Source organism: Pan paniscus, chromosome 19 (assembly GCF_029289425.2).
Source record: "Pan paniscus chromosome 19, NHGRI_mPanPan1-v2.0_pri, whole genome shotgun sequence".
NCBI classification, from domain to species: Eukaryota; Metazoa; Chordata; class Mammalia; order Primates; family Hominidae; genus Pan; species Pan paniscus.
In genome coordinates this window covers 50,168,100-50,190,472 of record NC_073268.2, presented here as the reverse complement: position 1 = coordinate 50,190,472, position 22,373 = coordinate 50,168,100, and the positions used below count along the sequence as shown (strand labels likewise).

The 22,373-nt window shown below is 50.7% G+C and overlaps 1 protein-coding gene across 2 annotated transcripts; it reads right to left on the bottom strand.

Moving 5' to 3' along the window:
• Positions 1-730: 730 nt before the first annotated feature.
• Positions 731-16,976, bottom strand: TMEM11 (transmembrane protein 11). Of its 2 annotated transcripts, none has more exons than XM_003804906.5 (2): positions 16,455-16,976; positions 731-1,615 (listed from the first exon to the last, which is right to left on the bottom strand). In XM_003804906.5, exons 1-2 carry the CDS (start codon positions 16,514-16,516, stop codon positions 1,099-1,101), a joined length of 579 nt encoding a protein of 192 aa, XP_003804954.1. In that variant the 5' UTR covers positions 16,517-16,976; the 3' UTR covers positions 731-1,098. The 2 variants fall into 2 exon arrangements, with proteins under 2 accessions (XP_003804954.1, XP_008963083.1); XM_008964835.4 differs by lacking the exon at positions 16,455-16,976 and adding an exon at positions 13,297-13,588.
• Positions 16,977-22,373: the final 5,397 nt, after the last annotated feature.

The following is a 22,373-nucleotide window of genomic DNA, read 5'->3' as shown; positions in this document are numbered from 1 at the left end:
GCCCAACACAAATTTGTAAACTTTCTTGAAACATTATTTTTTTGTGATTTTTTTTTTTTTTTTTTTTTTTTAGCTCATCAGCTGTCGTTAGTGGATTTTATGTGTGGTCCAAGACAATTCTTTTTCCAATGTAGCACAGGGAAGTCAAGATTGGCCACCACTGCCTTAGAGGAAATGTGGCAGGTGACACAATCTACCTTCTGGTGTGAGGGAGAAGCACCGGCTTGGCTCCTGTGGAACAGCGAGCACTGAGGCCAGGGGGTGCTTCCAAGATTGCTCCGAGGGCTCTTCTGTCAGCCTAGGGCAATGGGTTAATAAACTCATGGTCCACAGCAGGAAGAGTTTTGGTGCTTCAAAGAAAACACAGGTGTTCAGATCTCTGAAGAGCGATCCTAGAGCCCAGAGTTCCCCACGTGAACCCAAGTGGACACCCAAAGGCCTCCAAGCCTCGTCACCTTATCCTACCATGTTCCTGAACAGCATGGTGGCAGTGCTGGCCTTCGGAATGATGAGGCCAAGGTGAGCCAGGAGACTGCTCCTGGGCGGGGTTTGGCCCCAGGACTACCTTGGATCTAGGCTTGTCGTCGCTGTAAGTGGTAACACTGGACCGCAGCTAGGAGCAGGGCAGGGTGGCTACCACGGCACCTGCTCCTTCCATGTGCAAGCCGCCACCCAGAGCAGATGTGCAGCAGCAGCTGCGGGCAGTCATGGAAAGAGAGAACAGCGGGAGTTGAAATTCTCATAATTTTAATGATCAATAGCTTCTGGTGGGCTCTGGATGGTACAGTTAAACAATAGACTTAAAGACCTCCCCCAAAGCACGTCCACACCCCCTCGGCAGCGTCTGCCTCCATCAGCATTCCACTGCCCAGTCGGACTTCCACAGCCTCAGACCCCCCTCTTGGGTTATGGAAATCCACATCTTAGTGTAATGAGCTGAAAAACCCTGGGTACACCCGTGATGTTATTTTTTAAAAATAACAAATATTAAGCCAAACACCTTCCCAGGCTCTGCTGCCTCACAGAGTGTGGCGATCTGAATACTCTGTTGTCTCTTGTGGGCCGGGTGGTTTTGCTTCGCTCCCTGTTCTACTGAAATCATACGGCATAGAGTTCGTAAATCTTCTTTACACAGTACACCAGGGCGGCCAGTGCTATCGTGTTGTGCAGTCTCTTTCTGTGCAGGTCGTCCTTCCGGACCAGCACCACCGGGGTGGAGGAGGTGAGTGTGTGCAGAGGCAGGCGCGACAGTTTATAGGCGTCGTACTCCACTTGGTACTTGCAGCAAGGGTCAAACTGCCAGGAGATCCCATAGAGGGTGCAGCAGGCCAGGCTCAGCACACCAGCGGGCAGGGAAATGTAGTGGGAATAATCTAAGGGCAGCGCCAACGGGGTGAAGAGGCAGGCGGTGCCCGCCAGCACGGCCGTCTTGTGCAGGCAGTTGCCCACGGTGATCCAGCGGGCTGTCTCGTCGCCAATGCGAGTGGGCTCAATCACAATGTACTTGTACTGGGCTTCCAGGGCCTGCTCCAGCTCGTACTCAAACTGGTCTTGGGCATTCTCCCCATTGTAGATCTCATGCACAATGTAGCAGTCTGTGGCCGACAAGCTCACCCTTTTGATGGAGGGGGCAGGAAAGGGAGAGAGAGAGACAGGATGATTAGGCTGAGGAGCACTTAACTGTGTTTCAGCGCTGGGGGAGGTCTGAGCCTGCACTGCGGAGAGCACATCTCACTTGGGTCCTCATCTCCTTTAAATCCCAACACAAGATAATCAGTAAAAAGGATTTTTCCTGAAAATAGTGAAATAAAGCTGGGTGCGGTGGCTCACACCTGTAATCCTAGCACTTTGGGAGGCCGGGGGGCGGATCATGAGGTCAGGAGTTAGAGACCAGCCTGGCCAACATGGTGAAACCCTGTCTCTACTAAAGATACAAAACAAAATTAGCCAGGTGTGGTGGCGCGTGCCTATAATCCCTGTAATCTACTCGGGAGGCTGAGGCAGGAGAATCACTTGAACCTGGGAGGCGGAGCTTGCAGTGAGCCGAGATTGTGCCATTGCACTCCAGCCTGGGTGACAGGGCGAGACTCCGTCTCAAAAAAAAAAAAAAAAAAAAGATATAAAAAGGCAGGAAAAGCAGTGCCTTGACGTTTAAAATGACAAACACAGGCCTGGTGGTTAGCCTAAGGCTGTGGACCAACTGATCTGAGTCAGCAAAGGAGCCTAAAGGGGAAAGAACAATTCGGCACAGAATCACAGGAGCACACACGGCAGCAGAGGGCCAACAGCCTGAAAGCCGTTCTTAGTTAATCAGGGCAACTGCAAGAGGATTCTTCACTGGAAACCACAGACCTCAGGACAGATAATGCTAAGCCCTTGCCCTCCGCACGGTTCCTAAGTAGTCATCCTGGGCCTGCAGAACAGAGGCAGAAAGGAAGAGCTTTGCCTTGGGCGAATGAAATCCAAACTCCTTTGGCTCTCCTGGAGGCCAGGCTGCACAAGCCCTGGGTGCCCTTCCTGGGCCGGCAGCAGCCCCCAGCTCCTCCCCGCTGCGGAGGGGAGAAGAGGAGACCCAGGACACCAGCCCACTGCATAGGAAAAGCGACCCTTTCCCTGAATTAGGAAAAGACAACGCTTCAAGAACAGTAGTGGGCTCCAAATTTAGTAAGCAGGAGGGTCAACTGAGGGGCTTCAAAACATCCAGCCCAGCAATGCCACCGATTCTGGCCCTGTAGGCCCAGGCCCCTGCACCACCGGCAAATGCCACTCATTTGCATAAGAAACACTGCCACGGAGACCACACAAGAGGCTTTCCCCCTGGGACTGGGGATGCATGTCATGACCCCAACCAGCAGGAGAGTAATCCACCACACGGAAGGCTCAGCTCTGCAGCAAGGCCAGACGGCAGCCCGGCTGCAGCCCCAGCAGTGACCGTGGGCCAAGCTGCATTTCAGGCAGTCTGGCTTTTCTTGGTTTCAGGCCTCTGCGGTACAAATTTCCCACCCAAAGCAGAATCTTCTTCACCTGTGGCGGGCAGGCCTGAAGACAGGGCTATCCATGCCTTGTCATCTTTCCTTGGCTGGTTTCAGCTGAGACAGATCTCTCTGAATCTCCACACCGTCACCCCACATCCTACTTTTCCGTTATCTGCTCATCTGCAAGAAGTCTTTATCTGGGCCCTGACGGGGACACTGCTAGACATAGCTCTTGAGGCTGGATCAAGTTTTCCAACTCATGGCTCCCAAGGCTGCACAGAGCCATGTTCTGTCTCATGCCTCAGGGAAAAGCTGCCCCTTCCCTCAGCACACCCTGGTACCCAGGATGGTCAGACCCATCTGACTAAAGGACACAAGGCTCCAGGGACCTGCTGGTCACTGCTCCCCTGCTGGAGTCCATGCCCTTCCAACTGGGAGGCTCTGGAACACTGTACCAGGCAACACAAGGGTCAATGTGGCCCATCTACCTGAAGCTCCGAATGTGCCTGACAGGAACTAGCTTCCTTTCGTGGCTAACGAGAAGCACAGCCCTCAGTGTGCACAGACGCGAAGGTCCCGTCCGCCCAGCCTGTCCTGGCAGGCACACCTGGCTGCGGTGCAGAGGAGAGTCATGGGGAGCTGAGCCACCTGGCCATTGGCCGTAATATGGGAGTGACGAGTGAAGATATTCATAACAAGCCACCCCAGAACCTCAGCCCAGCATGAAGGTAACTCCCTCCAGCCTCCTTCAAAGATGGGAGCAATTCCAAGTGAAGGATGGTGGAAATTGGACTGTCGGCAAACTTCAAGGAAAAAGAACAGGCAATCGTAGTTCTTCCTACTACTGAGACTCCTCCCAGCTCAAAGCTTTCAGCAAACAAATAAGCAAACCTAACAGGCAGGGTTGCATTCTGGTTGGATAAACAACTAGTTAACGATCTCATGTGGCCACATTAAAGATGAAAGTCATTGGTAATGGGCTGACTGTGCCCCCAAGCATGGGGACCCTAACCCCACCCCCGGGTGGGAACCACTTTCATAAAAGGCACTGGCTTGGACTTGGGCAAACGGAACTCTTTATCCTGAAAAAGTCACTGTAACTAAGCTGGGCTAAGGCAAAGCCTCCTAATTCAATCATAGGCCCTAATTAAACGGCATGCACTGGGGAGAAATCAGTTCCCTGAGGGTGGGACAAGAGCCTCCTAAACATGGGTTGCTGCCAAGCCGCCTGTGACTGTGTGCCAGTGTCACGGCTGCCTTGCCAGGGATGAACTGATGAGCTGTTACTGTAAGAGTGCACGAGCAGCTTATGAAATGGGGAAAGGAGGGTTTTCCTTCTAAAGTTCTCGGTGGAGTTTTTCCATTTGGTCTTAGAGAAGAGGTAAGGGAGAAGCCAGCTGTTACTCCCAGGTAGGATTCAACAGTTTTTATTTTTGAGACAGGTTCCTGCTCTGTCACCCAGGCAGGAGTGCAGTGGTGTGATCTCTGCTGATGGCAGCCTCGACCTCCCGGGTTCAAGAGATCCTCCCACCTCTGCCTCCCGAGTAGCTGGGACTATAGGTATGTGCCACCACGCCTGGCTGCCTGGCTAATTAAAAAAATTTTGTTGTACAGATGGGGTTATGCCATGTTGCCCAGGCTGGTCTCGAACTCCTGGGCTCAAGTGTTCCACCCGCCTTGGCCTCCCAAAGTCCTGGGATTAACAGGCATGAGCTACCGCATCCAGCCAGATTCAGCATTTTAGAAGCTACCTACAGCAAACAAGCACACCCAAAGCAGGGTCTTCACTGGCGCTGGAAGGCTGAAGGCCGAGCAGTGCCCTCACGTGCTCAAATGAGAAATGAGTGGCGGTGGCGCAATGGGCTGGCTGTGGCCCTGGCTGTGCGGGGAGGGGCGGGGCCTCCACTCTCAGGTGGGAGCACTCCTGGCCAAGAGAACTCCCTTCTGGTCTCAAGTCCATCAGGCAACAGGAGCAGAGAGGCCAGATAACAAGGTAGGGGTGGAGGGCCAAATCGTGTCCCAATCTTGAGACGGAAATGGAGTTGCTTCCAAGTCAGCTGTGCATCCTACTGACTGTCAAAGCCAGGCCAGGGACACCTTGGGGCGGGCACCAGAGGCGGGCTTCCTCCCTCAGGAACACTCAAAGCAAAAGGGAGGTGTCAAGCTGGGGTTACACAATGTTCTCGCCAACACCCAAATCCACCCTAGTGCGGTACCTTTCTCTGCCCAGCAGGCCAGCGCCATCCTGAATGTAATGAAAACCACTGTTGGTCCCACAGAGGAAATTCCAGTGGAAACCCCGGTCCTGGAACCGACTGCCCCATCTGGAAACACAGCAGCGGGCAGATCCCACCCCCTCACCCCCTCCGGCCCCCCTGCAAGCCCAGCTGGCACCCACATCCACCCAGACCCCTCTGCAGGCTCCATCGCTTGCTGGGACGGATGGGTGGGTGCGTCCACGAGTCCCAACCAGCCTGGAAGCAGCCAGAAGCCAAGGCCCTCCAGGCTCCCTCCCACCTCACTGCTGTTGCCAGGTGTGGCCCGCCCCCCAGCACAGGGAGTGAGGAGACTGGGCATCCTCTGCCCTCGGCTGTGGGCAGTCCTGTGAATGACACAGCCATAAGCAAGCACATGGACATGGGGGCACTCGTCAGCACACATCCTGAGATGGTGGCGTGGGTCTGCCCCCACCTGCCTGTCAAACCATGGCCCCGGCCTCCTGCAGCCTCGGCGTCTCATATGGGCCGGGCACTGTTGCTGCCCACTGTCTAAGACACCTATCCACAGCGGAAACACAAAGGGCATAAGCCACACTGCCTTCAAACAAAGGCAGGGTCCTGCACAACGGCGCTGAGGCCAGAGGCTCACCAATTCTGCTTTTAAAGCCAGTTAGGCAAAGGGAATCTCGGTTTCCACTGGAAAAGGACAACACGTGAAGTCTAGGGAAGTGGATTTCTAGGATTCTATAAGGCAACAGACCCTATATGGAGACGGCAAGGTTCAAACCAAAACACACACAGACGCACCCAAAGCTGCAGGATCCCTCTGTTGGAGCTCACCTGGCCATGACCAGGCAGTCAGCACTCCAACTTCCTGGTACACTGGTGGGAGTGGGGTGCTGTCAGTGCAGACACAGGTTTTTTAGCTGTCACTGCTGGGCCCTTGGGTTCAGGTCTGCACTGCTGACAGGGACTGCTGGACTTCTCTTACTTCAGAAATTCGTGGCTATGACCAGGTGCGGTGGCTCACGCCTGTAATCCCAGCACTTTGGGAGGCAAAGGTGTGCAGATCATTTGATGTCAGGAGTTCGAGACCAGCCTGGCCAACATGGTGAAACCGTCTTTACCAAAAATTAGCCAGGCGTGGTGCTGCACACCTGTAATTACAGCTACTCAGGAGGCTGAGGCACAAGAATCACTTGAACCTGGGAGGCAGAGGTTGCAGTGAGCCAAGATTGTGCCACTGCACTCCAGCCTGAATGACAGAAAGAAAAAAAAGAAAAAGAAAAAAGAAAAAAGAAACTGCCGAGTACTCCCAGGAGACAGCCACGTCCAGCCAGCTCCTGACCACCCAGCAGCCACCCGTATATGGCTTGCTTCTGCTTGTGGGTCAAACAAAACCTAATGAAGGAAAGAACCCAGTCAGAAGGTTGTCTCAAACCACTGCAGAGCATCACCAGCTGCCCCCTAACTGGTAAGGCCATGGGCTTTAGGAACTGGGTGACCTGAACCCTGGTGCATGGGAGATCTTTTTTTTCCTTTTTTTTTTTTTTAAATTATATGGACTTTTTTTTTTTTTTTTTTAAGTAAGAGCTAGTTGGAATCTTTTGAGCCCTGGGCTTCCTAAGGGATTGTATTTTTGCTTTTCATTGCAGGTGTGAAATGACCAGTAAGAGAGCAATTAATAGAGTCTATGTTTAAAAAAAAAAAAAAAAAAAAGAAAGAAAAAGTGGCCAGGTGCGGTGGCTCATGCCTGTAATCCCAGCACTTTGGGAGGCCAAGGCAGGCGGATCACCTGAGATCAGGAGTTCGAGACCAGCCTGGCTAACACGGTGAAACCCTGTCTCTGCTACAAATACAAAAATTAGCTGGGTTTGGTGGCACGTGCCTGTAATCCCAGCTACTTGGGAGCCTGAGGCAGAAGAATTGCTTGAACACAGGAGGCGGAGGTTGCAGTGAGCTGAGATCATGCCATTGCACTCCGGCGTGGGCAACGAGTAAAACTCCGTCTCAATAAAAAAAAAAAAAAAAAAGAAAAAGGTAGCAGCAGTAACAGCAAAGTCTCCAACTGAAAGCAAGTTCAGGGGAAAAGGCAGGGTTCAGAAGAGTGTTTACAGTATGCTATACGTAGTGTATTTTTAAAAGTCTCTATTTGCTTTTATATGCACAGAACACTTCTGAAAGGATACACAAAGACATGATTTTTATGACTGGTCACTAGGGAGGGAACTGAGGGGCTCAGGAAAGAAAAGGAAGGGAGGCTCTTTCTAGTAAATGACTTTTGATCCTTTTGAATCTGGCACGATCTCTGGTACTTAAAGATCACTGTCGGAAGTGGGTCTTAACATATGGAAGAAGAAAAGTAAAAGGATCAGTGTCATGATCCTAAACACATCATGCCAGCACTGAGGAAGCTTTGGATTCTCTGAGCCTTTAGTGCTGGGAGCAGGGGTCAGTCCGTTCCAGCACCTCAGGGGGACTGCTGCAGACACTGAATGGGACCGCCCTCTGCTGCCTCAGGATAGCTTGCAGGCACTCATAAAGTGGGCATCTTGAACTTCCTCCCTCAGCCTTCAACCAGAGTCAGCCTTCAGGCCCTCATCTCTCCACTTTTGAGCCCAACTCAATCAGCTCTCGCAGTCAGCAAAGGAATCCCCTGGCAACACTAGCATTCCAGTTAAAAGGCGGCCACAGTGAAAACTCAGCAGGGCAACTCCACAGCCCCTCTGGGATGTGGGCAGCCTGTGCCTGTCCCAGCAGCCACAGTCTGGAGGCGTCTCCCCAAAAGGCAAGAGCCGCACAAGAAGGTTCAGAGCAGGACTGTTCGGTGAGAGCAAAAGATGACAGGAGCGGGGAGAGCAGAATCGCACCTCCTCCATTAGTGACATGAATCAGTTCCAGTGGCCTGAGCCAGGGATACAATTCTCACACATTCTAAGGCGGCAGAGCTCAGGGATGTGCCACTGAAAGCCAACTATAAGGACAGCAAGGGTGCTGTGGTGCACTTGGGGCACAGGGTCTCCGCTGCAGGAGGAGGCAGGCCAGGGTAACGCTGGTTCTCTATCGCGCTGGGTGGGGAGCCCACACAACTATCACTTTGCCTTTTTTAAAGTGTGGTAAAATACACGTAAAATATACCACCGTAAGCACTTTTAAGTGTACAGTTCAGAGGCACTAAGCACATGCACACTGATGTACCAACCATCACCACCATCCACCTCCAGGATTCCTTTACCTTCCCAAACTGAAACTCTACCCATGAAATGATCCCCCCATTCCCCACCAACCCCAAGCCCCTGCAAACTACCATTCTACTTTCTACCCCAATGAATCTGACTATACAAGTACTTCATACAAGTGGGATCATATATAGTATATGCCCTTTTGTGTCTGGCTTATTCCACAGAGCATAACTAGTCTTCAAGGTTCATCCATATTGTAGCATGTATCCGAATTTTCTTCCTTTTTAAGGCTCAGTAATGTTCCACCGTATGCATAAACCACATTTTGTTAATCCATTCATCTGTGATGGACACTTCGGTTTCCACCACTGGCTATTGTGAATAATGCTGCTATGAACATGGGTGCACAAACATCTCTTTGAGCCCCTGCTTTTTTTTGGGGGGGTATATATACCCAGAAGTGGAACTGCTGGATCATATAGCAGTTCAATTTTTTAGTTTTTTTGAGGTATCTCTATACTGTTTTCCAGAGCAGCTGCACCATTGTACATTCCCACCAGCAGCGCACAGGGGTTCCCATTTCTCCGTATCCTCACCAACACTTGTTATTTTCCGTTTTCTTTTCTTTTGAGGCAGTCTCGCTCCATCGCCCAGGCTGGAGCGCAATGGCGCTATCTCGACTCACTGCAACCTCCACCTCCGGGGCTTAAGCGAGTCTCCTGCCTCAGCCTCCCAAATAGCTAGGACTACAGACATGTGCTGCCACGCCCAGCTAATTTTTGTATTTTTAGTAGAGACAGGGTTTTCACCATGGTGGCCAGGCTGGTCTCGAACTCCTAAGTGATCTGCCAGCCTCAGCTTCCCAAAGCACTGGGATTACAAGTAAGAGCCATTGTACCTGGTCTCATTTTCTTTATTTTTTTTTGTTTATTTATTTTGTGGAGACGGAGTTTCACTCTTGTCACCCAGACTGGAGTGCAGTGCACAATCTCGGAGCACTGCAACCTCCACCTCCTGGGTTCAAGCGATTCTCTTGCCTCAGCCTCCCAAGTAGCTGGGATTACAGGCATGTGCCACAACGCCCAGCTAACTTTGTATTTTTAGTAGAGACAGAGTTTCTCTATGTTGGCCAGGCTAGTCTCGAACTCCTGATCTCAGGTGATCCCAAAATGCTGGAATTACAGGCATGAGCCACCATGCCTGGCCTGATTTGTATTTTTTAATGGCAGCTTTACTGAGATAGAATTCACAGAGCAACTCCCCCATCGGAGGTGAACGATGAGGTGGCTTTCCCAAAGTTGTGCAACCAATAGCACAACTGATCCTGGTGCATTTTCATCATCTCAGAAAGAAACCCTGTACCAATTAGCGGTCCCTTCACATCTCCCCAGCCCTCCCCAACCACCAGTCGGCTTCCCAACTCTCTGGATATGCCAATTCTGGGTATTTCATTTAAATAGAATCCTGTAACGTGGTCTTCAACAACTGGCTTCTTTCATTTTGCATTATGTTTTTAAGGGCCATCATGCTGTGGCATGTTTATTACTTTTCACATATTGTAAACATAACTTTTGATGTGTTTAACATATAACTTTAAAAAATCTAAGATAAGGCTGGGCATGGTGGCTCACGCCTGTAATCCCAGCACTTTGGGAGGCCGAGGCGGGCGGATTACCTAAGGTCAGGAGTTTCAGACCAGCCTGGCCAACATGGTGAAACCCCGTCTCTACTAAAAATACAAAAATTAGCCAGGTGTGGTGACAGGCACCTGTAATCCCAGCTACTCAGGAGGCTGAGGCAGGAGAATCGCTTGAACCTAGGAGGTAGAGGTTGCAGTGCACTCCAGCCAGGGGGACAAGAGCGAGACATTGTCTCAAAAGAAACAAGAAAATAGATCAACAGTGGTTTTCTTTGGATGGTGGCCTAATAGGTGACTTGTCAATTTCTTCATGCTTTTCTATATTTAAAAAAAAAAAGTGTTTCTTTTTTTTTTTTTTTGAGACGGAGTCTCGCTCTGTCGCCCAGGCTCAAGTGCAGTGGCATGATCTCGGCTCACTGCAGGCTCCGCCTCCTGGGTTCACGCCATTCTCCTGCCTCAGCCTCCAGAGTAGCTGGGACTACAGGCAATCGCCACCACGCCCGGCTAATTTTTTGTATTTTTAGTAGAGACGGGGTTTCACTGTGTTAGCGAGGATGGTCTCAATCTCCTGACCTCGTGATCCGCCCACCTCGGCCTCCCAAAGTGTTGGGATTACAGGCGTGAGCCACCGCGCCCGGCCAAAGTGTTTCTTTTATAACAGGAAAAATAATTATAAACTTATTCTTAAAAAGAAAAATTCTGTTCAACCCTATATCCCTTGAGGTAAAGGGACCAGATACCCGTGGGAGGGCCTCCTTCCACTGCCAAGAAGAGCGGGAGGTGGCTCACTTCCTGCTCCAGAACCTTCTCGGTGTCCATGAAAGGCAGAAGTCTGGACGCGGGCAGCTTCTCATGGCTGAGGTGTCATGCTGGTGTGTACCTGTAGTCCTGCCCAAAAAGAGGAGGACAGTTCCAGCTCCGTTTCCCTTGAGCAAACACTGGCTAAGCTGCCAGGCCAGCCACCATCACCTTCCCGGTTCTGAGAGACCCAGCAGAGGCAAATCTGAGTGGAAGCATCCACATTAGGCCCCTTCTTGGAGTGGGGCCCGGGCTCACAGGCAGGCCTGAAGCTCCATGAGGGCAGAGGCTGCATTTTCATCGTAGTTTCCCCAGCACTGGGCCTGAATTAACAGGTTCCCAAAAGACACACGTTGGAGGGACATTTGTAATGATTACAGGCATGAGCCACAGGAGTCACAGGAGGAGAAAAACAATTATGGTTATTAAGAGAACTGGTACCAGAAAAGTCAACCCATCCGTCAGGCTGCTTTTCACTTAGTGAAAGGGTCACTTGATCACCTATGATACAGGAGGTGCTGGGCTGGACCTCCACCTGCTTCTGCCTAATTAAGCCCTGCTTCTTTGGGACCCACAGAAAGCAGAGGACTGAAGCAGTGAAAGCCCGTGCCCCAGACTCAAAGGCACGGGCATGCGGCCCCACGGCCTGAGGACGGCTCCCACAGGCCAAGGAACTTTCACAGGACACCCAGCCCTTTCGTCTGCTTCAGAGGACACTTTCCTACTCTGCGCACTGGTAACTGAGCAGCCCTTCTATCTGGGGAGCAGGAACACGGCGCACCGAGTGTGGGAGTCGAGAGGGTGGATTCAAGTTCCCTCTCGGCTGCCTACTGGCTTTGTGTCCTAGGGCAAAACACCCGGCCCCTCTGAGCCAGTTTCCCGTGTTGTCAAACAGGGCCAGAGGCCCTGGCTCTCCCAGAGGACTGCAGTGAAGATGGGAACAGTCGCCAAGCACTGCCCCTCTGCCTAAGGCACATGTGGCTGTTGAAATTTAAATTAATTAAAATTAGACATCTTAAAAAATTCAGTTCCTGGCCGGGCACAGTGGCTCACGCCTGTAATCCCAGCACTTTGGGAGGCCAGGGCGGGTGGATTCCTTGAGCCCACAAATTTTAAGACCAGCCTAGACAACATGGTGAAAACTCTGCCTCTACAAAAAATACAAAAATGAGCTGGGCGTGGTGGTACATGCCTGTGGTCCCAGCTACTCGGGAGGCTGGGGTGGGAGAATGGTTTGAGCCAGGGAGACGGAGGTTGCAGAGATCCGAGATCACACCACTGCACTCCAGCCGGGGTGACAGAGCCAGACCTGTCTCATAAAATAAATAAATAAATGAAACCTCAGTTCCTCAGAGCCACACGTGGCTAATGGCTGCCCTAATGGACTGCAGGGACACGCCAGGAGTCTGTCATGCCAGAAACTCCTACTGGACAGCCCTGCTCTGAAGAACTGTTACGACTACTACATGGCTGTCAGCTTTTCCTGAGAACTGTGCCCATAAAGTGGCTGCTGGCACCAGGGCGGAACACCGTGGCAGTCAGGAGGTTCCCGGGTGCGCTCGGTCATGGAGTGCTGCCCAACTCCACCCCCCGCACCTCGCTCATTGAAGAACAGGTGCACACCGACAAGCCGGGGCAGAGGAGCCACCTCCCCACCTCCGTGGACCCAGGCGCAGCCCTCCCCTCTTCAGAAAGGGGAGCCTTCCCTGGAACATGACCTAAAGGACTGAACCACTGAGACACAAATTAATGCACTTGGAATCCAGGCTGCTTGAGTGAACCAAGGAAAACAGAAATTCTTGTAAACTTGAAGGCACATCAATACTGAAGAGGATGAACCCCATCCTTACCTACGAATCCAACTTCTGCGGCCAGAACATGTGGCTTTGCCTTTGTTAAAGAGCTGAGCAGAACCCCACAACCAGTGGCTAAACCCCCACACACTTGGGTGCAGATCCCGTATCTGCTCATCTCATCCCAGCCAGAAGGAAACAAAAACTCCCGCCACACACAAAAGCAAGCATGGAGTCTTTCAAGAGAGATTAAATACTCCCAAACCCTGAGAGTCTAAAAGGGAAGGATCAGATCAGAAAGGGAAGCTGTCACCCCGGGACCATGACCCAACCTGCCCCCGGGGCCTGTGCTCCATCTGCTCACTGGATGAACGTGTAAGGGCCACCTGGGACCAGGCACACCTGAGTTCACAAAGAAGAGGACAGGTCCTGGGGAATAAAGCATGGCAAGGAAAGCCATGAAAGTCAGCCCTGGGAACTGGCTGCCTATAAAATGCTGAGCAGATGGCCGCGCAAGCCAGGGGAGGGGCAGGCCACAACAAATAACTTCGCGCTAAACCTGAACTTTTAGCCCCGTGCATCTGGCCCTCTGCACACCCCAGGTTGCCTCATATCATGCTCAGAAGCAGATCAAGTACATCTTCATGTGATTATAAAAACAGGAACTCAAGAGCACACAGCTATACTCACATTCCAACAATCACGGAGGGCTCTGGGAGGTTCAGGGGCCCTGAGAGAGTGAAGCCGAGCAGCCCAAGTAAGACAGGCAGGGCTGTCTGTGAGCTGGTCCGGGCTGGCACACGGTGGCAGAACACAGATACCTGCACTGTGCTTTCCTAGATGGGCAAGTGTGTCTCAAAGACGCCGACAGGACAAGTGGCAATCTGTTTGATGTGCTCGTTGCCAGTGTGCTGAATTTTGGACAAGAATTCAGGTTACAGCTCAGAGTCTGATGTTCTTCATTACAAACACTGTTGGTTCCCTAGATTTAATGGAGTGGAGAGAAAAATCAACATGCAAGCACTACCATTTTGCTATTTCCACCCCTCCTATTTTAGTCGAAACCAGCACTGTCCATATCATAACTTTCTGCAGTGATGGAAATGTCCTCCACCTATGCTGTCCAATATGGTAGCCACAGGCCAGAAGTGGCTATTGAGCACCTGAAATGTGGCTAGTGAGACTGAGGAGCTGAATTCCTCATTTTACTTAATTTTAATGAATTTAAATGTAATTGCCACATGTAGCTGGTGACTACTGAACTGCTGTGTTAATTCAGCACTAATTCTAGAGCTGTGGTTCTAGACTCAACAAGGTAAAGCAAGAACCCACACGCTACACGTGCTAAACTGGACCATCCAACACACAGCGCCAGCAGTAATACTGCAGGCAGTCTGGCACTGGGTGGGACCTTTAAGTACAATGCATGCTTCAGAGTTGGTAGCCGCTGGCAAATCTGGCAAGTGTGCCCAAAGTGTCACTCTGTTCTAGCCCCTTCCCCAAACCAGGTAATGTTTCCCTCAGCTTCAGCAAAAGCAGATGCTAACCAGGTGTGAGCAGCAATGGGAGAGAGCACTCGTATAACATGGAGCTGAGATTTGAGTCAGCACGAATGTGACATGGAACAAAGTCATTTTAGAGAGCCATAAACAGCCTACTTCAGTCATAAGAGCCAATAATACACTCAGATCTCATAATCTAGAGTGCTGGGCCATCAGCTAATCCGCCCTGCCCCACCTGAACAGTCATCACCAACTGAGCAGGAATGGAGGGATGCCCAGAAGTCAGCTCGCTAGCCCCACAGCGGGTTATGTTTCCATCCCCTGCTCAGCATGGGAAGAGCTTAGGGAAGCTGGGCTCGGGGAAATGACTCTTCCAACAGAACCTGGCTAGGGGTTTACAGCAAGAGCAAACAGAGAGGTAGTCTCCACCCATACCACGTTATCTAGGAGAGTAGATGGTGACATCCAAACTACAAAACCAAATGCCACATTCCTGCTGACACACAACATCTGCGTGTGTGAGTAGAGCCTTCAGTTCCAGGCCAAAGGTGCAACCTGAACACCTACAGAGACCAAGCAGGCAAATGCATTGAGTCAAGCTGACAGGTGATTTGAGTCAAGCTGTCAGGTGATTTGAGTCAAGCTGTCAGGTGAGTAACCAAGAACTGGAACCAAGCACTTGTCCCGACCAAAAAGAGTCAGCCACTACCCAGCTTTTCAGGGAGCGTTTTATATGAAATCTGCTGGCAACTAATTTAAATTCTCTTAAAAACTGTTGAGGTTCAACAGTCAAGGACTGGATCCAGCCTATGCACTGCTAATTTGCAGATCCATTTTGAATAAACACTTGTCTCAAGCCAAAGCAAAAACAATTCTCAGCATCTATTTTCTTAGATCAATAAAAGCTTAACCTGTGCTGGCAAGGCTCCTGTTCCCTGCCTGAGGCATCCCTATTCGGCTCTTTTCAGTTGCTTTTAGTCCAACAAGAGGGCGTATGTTTCTAATACTTTGTTTTCTAAACAGGTTATTTCGTATTACTGTTTGCATTGAATATCTTGAAAATGTTTGCTAGTTTTTAAGAGCATCTGAAAACCATTGAGGTAACTTATTTAAATGGTCCAATCTAAGAAATACCAGGCGGGAGTTAGAAAAACAAAAGTGTGTTTACCACTGCTTTTCCAAGGAAGAGGAAATGCAGAATGGGCAACGTTGGATAACTGGGCTAAAGAATAAAGTGCAAGCAAGCTAAAGGATTCTATCACAACTGCCAAACAGGAAGAATCTTCCCAGCTGGGAAAGCCATCTGTAAGCAATAGCAATGAACACGGGATGGAATCAGTCACAGAAAAGGAATAATGCAGAGTAGTTGAGAGGAAGATAACTTTTCTGTTAGACAATCCTCACCAAAAAGACGGGGAGGGGGAGAACCAGCAAAACCAAAACTTTCCTTTTTTGCTGACCGCTGCTATAACAATCAAGCTTTAGCGGACAGTTAATCCACGTGGCTCCACCAATACATCCTCTCCCAAATTTCTAGTGGCTGAACAGCTTCTAGTGGTTTCCACTAGCTGAAACTGCTTCCCAGATGCAAAAACTGCAACTTGAACATGAAACACGGAAACTACTCCAATCTCATCTTCTAGAAATCAGTTATTCAAATGGAGGTCCCTGTTGGAAGAAACACGCTCCTAGCTCCCTGCCCACACACCATTCATTAGGAAAGGTCACTTTAAAGGACTTCTACGGCAGGAGCGCTTGCACAGAACCATCCAAAAGTCTTCAGAATCTTCCCTCGAGGAAGTGGCCGGCTCTGGGCCCGGAAGAGACACATCTGGCGGGAGCTAAAGCTCCCTGGTAAACGTGCAGATCAAACTACCCCTGCCGCGGCCGGCCTGCTCTGTGAAGGCTTCCCCTTCTTTCTCTCTCCGGGGGCCCTGCCTTCCTCTACACGTCTGGGGCCGCGGCCGAGAAGGCCACGCGCGTGGCCAGGCGGGAAGGGTGCTTCAGCAGCCGATCGGCCCGCGGGCAGCTAGGCGGGTCCCTGAGGCCTGCGCTGGGCGCCAGTTCCTTTCAGCACGGCCCGGCCTCGGGCCCCGCCCCGCATGGCCGCTGCCTACCTTACTCAGCCCGGCTAACGCCCCTTCCCCTAAGCTCTCCGCCGAGGCCTTCGACCTCGCTCCCACCCGGATCCCGGATCCTCCGGAACTGGAACCCAGTATGCCCGGCGAGGGTAGGGGGAGCGCGGGGAAACCAGGGAAGGAAGGCTGCTGCAGCCCTCGGAGGCCGCGCTGGGCTCTCCGGCCGCTGAGCCGCCTGCACTGGGGGCAACAAGCCCTTGGATCTCACCTCTCTCGGGCGCTGCCGCCACTGCTGCCCGGGCCAAGACGCCTCCTTCCCCAAGCGGCCATCTTGGAGACACTCTGCTTGCCAACGTCTCGCGCCAAGGCGGCATGGGGAGAGCAGGCGGGCCGACGGGAAGTGTAGTCCGGACTGCGGTCCGGGGCCGCTCGGCAGGCGGAAGCCAGACCCGGCGGAACTACCGTGCCCACAAGGCAGCGCGCCGGAAGCCCCGCCCCCGAGGTCGCCGCGGCCCGTAGTCCTTCTGCGAGGGCGCGAGGACCCCAGGAGCAGTCATGGTTCGGGCATTTCTGAAGAAACTGAGTTCCCGGCGTTCGCAGCCTGGGAGTCACAGGCGCCCACCCACCGGTAGGTCCTTGGGTTTCGAGAGCCAGTAGCTGAAGGAGAGAGGAGAGGCAAGTGCCTACAACTCCCAGAGCACCGCGCGGAGGCGCCCGGCCGCGCTGTCCTGGCCGCCAGGCCGCCTCTCCCGCTGGGGGCCGCCGCGCTGTCTGCGGGCCACTAGCGCCCGGCCCCTCCGCGTCGCCCCGCCTGCCCTTCACAGCCTTGGCCCATAAGGTCACCGAGGGGCGGGAGGCGCCGCCCGGGCCCTCCTTGGAGGCAGGCGCTGCTCCCGCACCATCCTCCCCCAGTTCTCTTAGACTCCGGGGTACTTTGGAGGCCGAGACAGACACGCTGTCCCTGCTGCCACGGAGGTCCCTGCTTGCAGGTGCAGGCTGTTAGAGGAGAGGGTCTGAAAACAAGAAAGGGGACTAGCTGTATGATAACTGCTTGAAGGAGAGAGGGCCCAGCGACAGCTTTGTTTTAGACAGGGCCTCCAGGCCTCTTAGACTCAGTCCCTGCCACGCACCCACTCCTGCCCTGGCCGCTGCGACGGCATAATCTCGGGATCTTTGAAGGCAGATGCGGGGCTAAACCATCCCACCTGACGGGAACCCTGCCACAGGACCCGACATATCCCTGTCTGGACACTGCTGTAACGAGTCAAAGTCAGGAAGGACTAGCTGGAGCCCAGAGATTCCCAGGTGCTGCTGCCTCAGACCTGTGGACTCTTTGGAGGATCTCTTACAGTTTGTGAACTTCTCAGTTCCTCTACTGCTCCCACAGACAACGTTGCTAAACATATTAATTGGTCCTATAAATACTTGAGCAAAACAAATGCGAAAATCTGTCCCGAATTCAGCCTAGAAGAAGCCCAGCCCTGCGCGTCACACTTCTGTGTCGTGGAACCCCCCTCCCCACCCCGCCGCAGGCCACAGCAGGAGGGCCAGCAGACGGAAAGGCGACCCTCTCATTGTTGAGGATTCCTTTCGATTTCCTTCCAGCTGACATTCTACCACAGTTTTAGCTGCTTGCAATCCTCTCACCGTCCCTCATCACCTACAGTGTGTGATTCAAACTCCTTAGCACAATCAAGAAGCCCCTCCTTAGTTTGGAAGTTGCCTAGCTCTCCAAATTCAACTGCCTACCTTTCCCGTCTGGAACTTGCCAGGCTAGTAAATTCAGAGGGTTTGCAGATACGCAGATGTTCTATGCTTTACCTAAAATGCTTTTACCTCCCAGCCAACTTTTTTTTTTTTTTTTGAGACAGAGTCTTGCTCTGTCGCCCAGGCTTGAGTGCAGTGGCGCGATCTCGGCTCACTGCAACCTCCGCCTCCCATGTTCAAGCAATTCTCCTACCTCAGCCTCCTGAGTACCTGGGATTACAGGTGGTGCCACCACACCCAGCTAATTTTTGTATTTTTAGTAGAGACGGGGTTTCACCATGTTGGTCAGGCTGGTGTCGTGTCGAACTCCTGACCTCATGATCCATCCCCCTCGGCCTCCCAAAGTGCTGGGATTTACAGGCGTGAGCCACGGTGCCCAGCTCTCCCAGCCAACTTTTGTCCTTCAAGACCTTATACCTGTCTGGTCTCCAAAAAGTACCTGGCCTTCCTGTTGAGTCATACAGCCCTGCCTCCAAGTGTCAGCGTAGTTCATGCTGGAGACCTCTGAACAGTTCCATGGTATGACACTGCGGATATGGCTGTCTTTTCTTTGTTTCAGTGTGGTGATTCAGAGGGTATACTAGGGATTCTAGAACGCACTTCTGGCTCAGGGGCTGCTTGTGTAACTTCTGTTTCTCAGCTGCCTGGTTTGTATCATGGGATGATAGTATCTCCCCTCAGAGGATTGCGGTATTTCATGAGGTGATACGTGTATGGAGGCCAAGTGCTGTTTTATGTTTTAAGTGACCTACATCTTGATTTTCACAACAGCCTTGTAAAAGTGATACTGTTGGCCAGGTGCGTTAGCTCACGCCTGTAATCCCAGCACTTTGGGAGGCCAAGGCGGGTGGATCACCTGAGGTCAGGAGTTCAAGACCAGCCTGGCCAGCATGGTGAAACCTCGTCTGTACTAAAAATACAAAAATTAGCCGGGCATGGTGGCACACGCCTGTAATCCCAGCTACTCGGGAGGCTGAGGCATGAGAATCACTTGAACCCGGGAGGTGGAGGTTACAGTGAGCTGAGATCGCACGACTGCACTCCAGAATGGATGACAGAGCAAGACTCTGTCTTAATAATGGTATCACTTTTTTTTTTAATCAACAATCTCATTTTGTAAATGAGGAAATCAACTTACAGAGGACCTGAGTGACTTGCTCACACTGCCAGCCAGGAAAGTGCTAGGATTTGAGCCCAGACTGTCCAGTTACAGAGATTACACTCTGCCATTGTGCCTCTCCAGAAGCACTGGAGGTAGGTCTAGTGCATAGAGTAAATGTAAATGCTGAAACAACTGTGGCCCTAATGAACATCCCATTTCTCCAGCTTTTTACTCTCCCCTTAACTTCTGAATGACTGTCTGCTTCTAATCTGCCAACTTGGTCTAAGATCCTCACGGTGTTTCCTCCTGATTACTGTTAATGCACGGAGGTTGTCTGGAAGGTTCATAGGCAGCCTGATTGACTCAGTATGTATTAGCTGAGCACCTTTGGAGGGCACAGCCTGAGTGGTGGGAATTAGTTCCTGGGGGCTGTCCTGCGGTGGAGACTCCCGTGAGCCCTCTGTCCTGCTGTATGAAGGCAGCCAGTGGAAGGGCATGTCCTCGCTGGTGCTCAAAGTAATCTGCTACTTCTCTTACTACACTTTTCATTCATTCATTCTTAAATCGTTGTTGAAGGCATACTCTGCAGGTACTCTTGGGCACAGAGATACGGTGTTTAGTAAGACAAACACTGTTCCTGGGTCTTAACGGGCTTTACATTCCAATGGGATAAACAACTTAAGTAAATATTTTCAGAGAGGAGTACCAAGAAGAAAAGGAACAGGATGATATAATGGAGTGACTTGGAGATCACAGGTGGTAAGAGGTCACTCTAAAAAGGTAACATTTGAAGGCTGGGCACAATGGCTCACACCTGTAACCCCAGCACTTTAGGAGGCTGAGGAAGGAGGACAGCTTGAGTCCAGGAGTTTGAGGCCAGCCTGGGCAACATGGGGAGACCTTGACTCTACAAAAAATTTAAACATTAACTAAGTATGGTGGCACGTGCCTGTAGTCCTAGCTACTGGAGAGGCTGAGGTGAGAGGATCTCTTGAGCCCAGGAGTTTGAGACTGCAGTGAGCTATGTTTGTATTACTACACTCCAGCCTGAGGGACAGAGTGAGACCCTGTCTCTTAAAAACAAAAACCCGACTGTATCAAAAGGTAACATTTGAGTGGGACTTGAAAGAGTGTGCATGTGAAGGACTGAAGACAGAATGTTCTGTGCAGAGCGAATTAATGCAATGGCTTTGCAGTGCAGATGGGCCTGGGGTGTTCCAATAAGGTTAGGACCAAGGTGGCTGGAGCATCATGAGACAAGCGTGGTACTTAGCTTGCCTTTGGTTAAGTCACTTTCTCTATTTGAATTTCAATTTCTCACCTGTAAAATATGAGTAATTTTATCTATATTAGCCAGTGTATAATTAGAGGAAAAGCCATTTAATACAGGGTATTGTTTACAAAGGTGTTGGAAGGGCATGAGAAACAAGGGGAGAACAAGGGCACCCAAAGGCTGACCCCCACAAGGCTAGAGGAGCAACAGGAAAATTCGTTTCCAGAGACTGATTCCTCAGCTGCTGAGCAGGAGCCTGGAGCCACACTTGCTGCCTGGTACTACTGACACACAACTGGAACCACCGCTGTGGCCTGGGGTGCCACCAGAAGCCAGAGATTAGAATTGCTTTCCCCATCTCATGTCTTCCAAACTCCCACCAGTGCCTCCCACTGGCTGAGTCAGATGACAAGGGAGTCTGGGAAATGTAGTTGTCTGGCTTCCAGCCCTGACCATGGAGAGTACAGAAAGGCAGGTGTAGGGGAGAAAGTAGATGCCATTCGCACAACGCCTATCTTGCAGGGCTGTTTTGAGGAGTAAAAACTCAGCCTATTTTATTCCTCATAGCATGTAGTAGCATTCAGGGAAAGGCAAATCTTCCAAAACAATATCTTAGGTATAATAGTTCTACATAAAGGTTTGAATTTACCATTAAAAGCATCAAAATGAGCATTTTAAAAGTAGAATTTTAAGTCTGAATGGGCAGTATATTCACATGGTATAAAATTCAAATTACAAAACAATATACAGTGAAAAATAAGGGGGTTTTTTTGCTCATCTTCTTGTGACCTGGCTCTTTCCATCTCTGTCCACAACCCTCTGCAGGCAATAACTGGTACCTTTGTTATGGATCCTCTGCAGATATAAAGTAGACATATATTAACAAATGTTTTCTTTGTCCCAGAGGATGCATATTATGCACATTCCTCCATTTCTTGTTTGTTTTTGTTTTTTCCACTTAATTGTATCTTGGAGATCACTCTGCATCAGTATATATCTGATTTGTTTTAGCAGTACATGATAATCCATTGTTTGGATATGCCATAATTGTATCAGCCAGTCTCTGGACAGTCTTTTACTATTTCAAGGAGTGCTGCAGTAAACATGTTTGCGCCACTTCCTGGTACCCATTGCAAATAAAACTGGGATAATTTCCTGACGAGAACTTGCTGGGTCAAAGAGTGTAGGCACTTGTTGTTTTGATAAATATTGCCAGACTGCTCCCCACTCCCTCCAGCAGTACATGACACTGCCTATTTCCCCACAGCTGTGCCAGCATGGTCTGTTAGCAAGTGTTTTCTTTTTGCAAATTTGAAAGTGGTATCTCGCTAAATGCAATATGGTAGCAGAGGACATTTGTGGAAAAACAGGTGAAATCTGGGCTGGGTGTGGTGGCTCATGCCTGTAATCCCAGCACTTTGGGAGGCCGAGGCGGACGGATCACAAGGTCAGGAGTTCGAGACCAGCCTGGCCAATATAGTGAAACCCTGTCTCTACTAAAAATACCAAAAAAAGTTAGCTGGGCATGGTGGTGCAAGCCTGTAATCTCAGCTACTTGGGAAGCTGAGTCAGGAGAATCACTTGAACCTGGGAGGTGGAGGTTGCAGTGAGCCAAGATTGTGCCACTGCACTCCAGCCTGGGTGATGGAGTGAGACTCTGTCTCAAAAAAGGAAAAAAAAAAAAAAAACAGGTGAAATCTGAATGGGGTCTTGAGTTCAGTTAATAGTAACTGCCAATGTTGGTCCTTAGTTTTGGCACATACCATGACTATGTGAGATGTTAATGTCAGGGGAATCAGGATGAAGGCTATACAGAACTGTACTATTTTTGCGACTTCTCTGTACATCTAAAATTATCCTTTAAAAGGTTTCTTTAAAAAATGACATCTTGTTTTCTGTAAAATTTGAATTTCTCATGAGTGAAATGGAACATTTTGAATATGATGCTCTTTTTAAAAGGTGGCCTTAATAATTTGTATTTACTAAGGAAAAAAGTCAGAGTTTATTTACTTTAAAAAAATTCAGGCCGGGCGCGGTGGCTCACG

Bases quoted from the DNA above. Each gene is read 5' to 3' on its own strand.
- TMEM11 (XM_003804906.5), bottom strand. From the start codon at position 16,516: ATGGCCGCTTGGGGAAGGAGGCGTCTTGGCCCGGGCAGCAGTGGCGGC. The intron at 1,616-16,454 runs GTGAGATCCAAG...CTCCATCAAAAG, and splicing joins GGCGGCAGCGCCCGAGAGAG to GGTGAGCTTGTCGGCCACAG.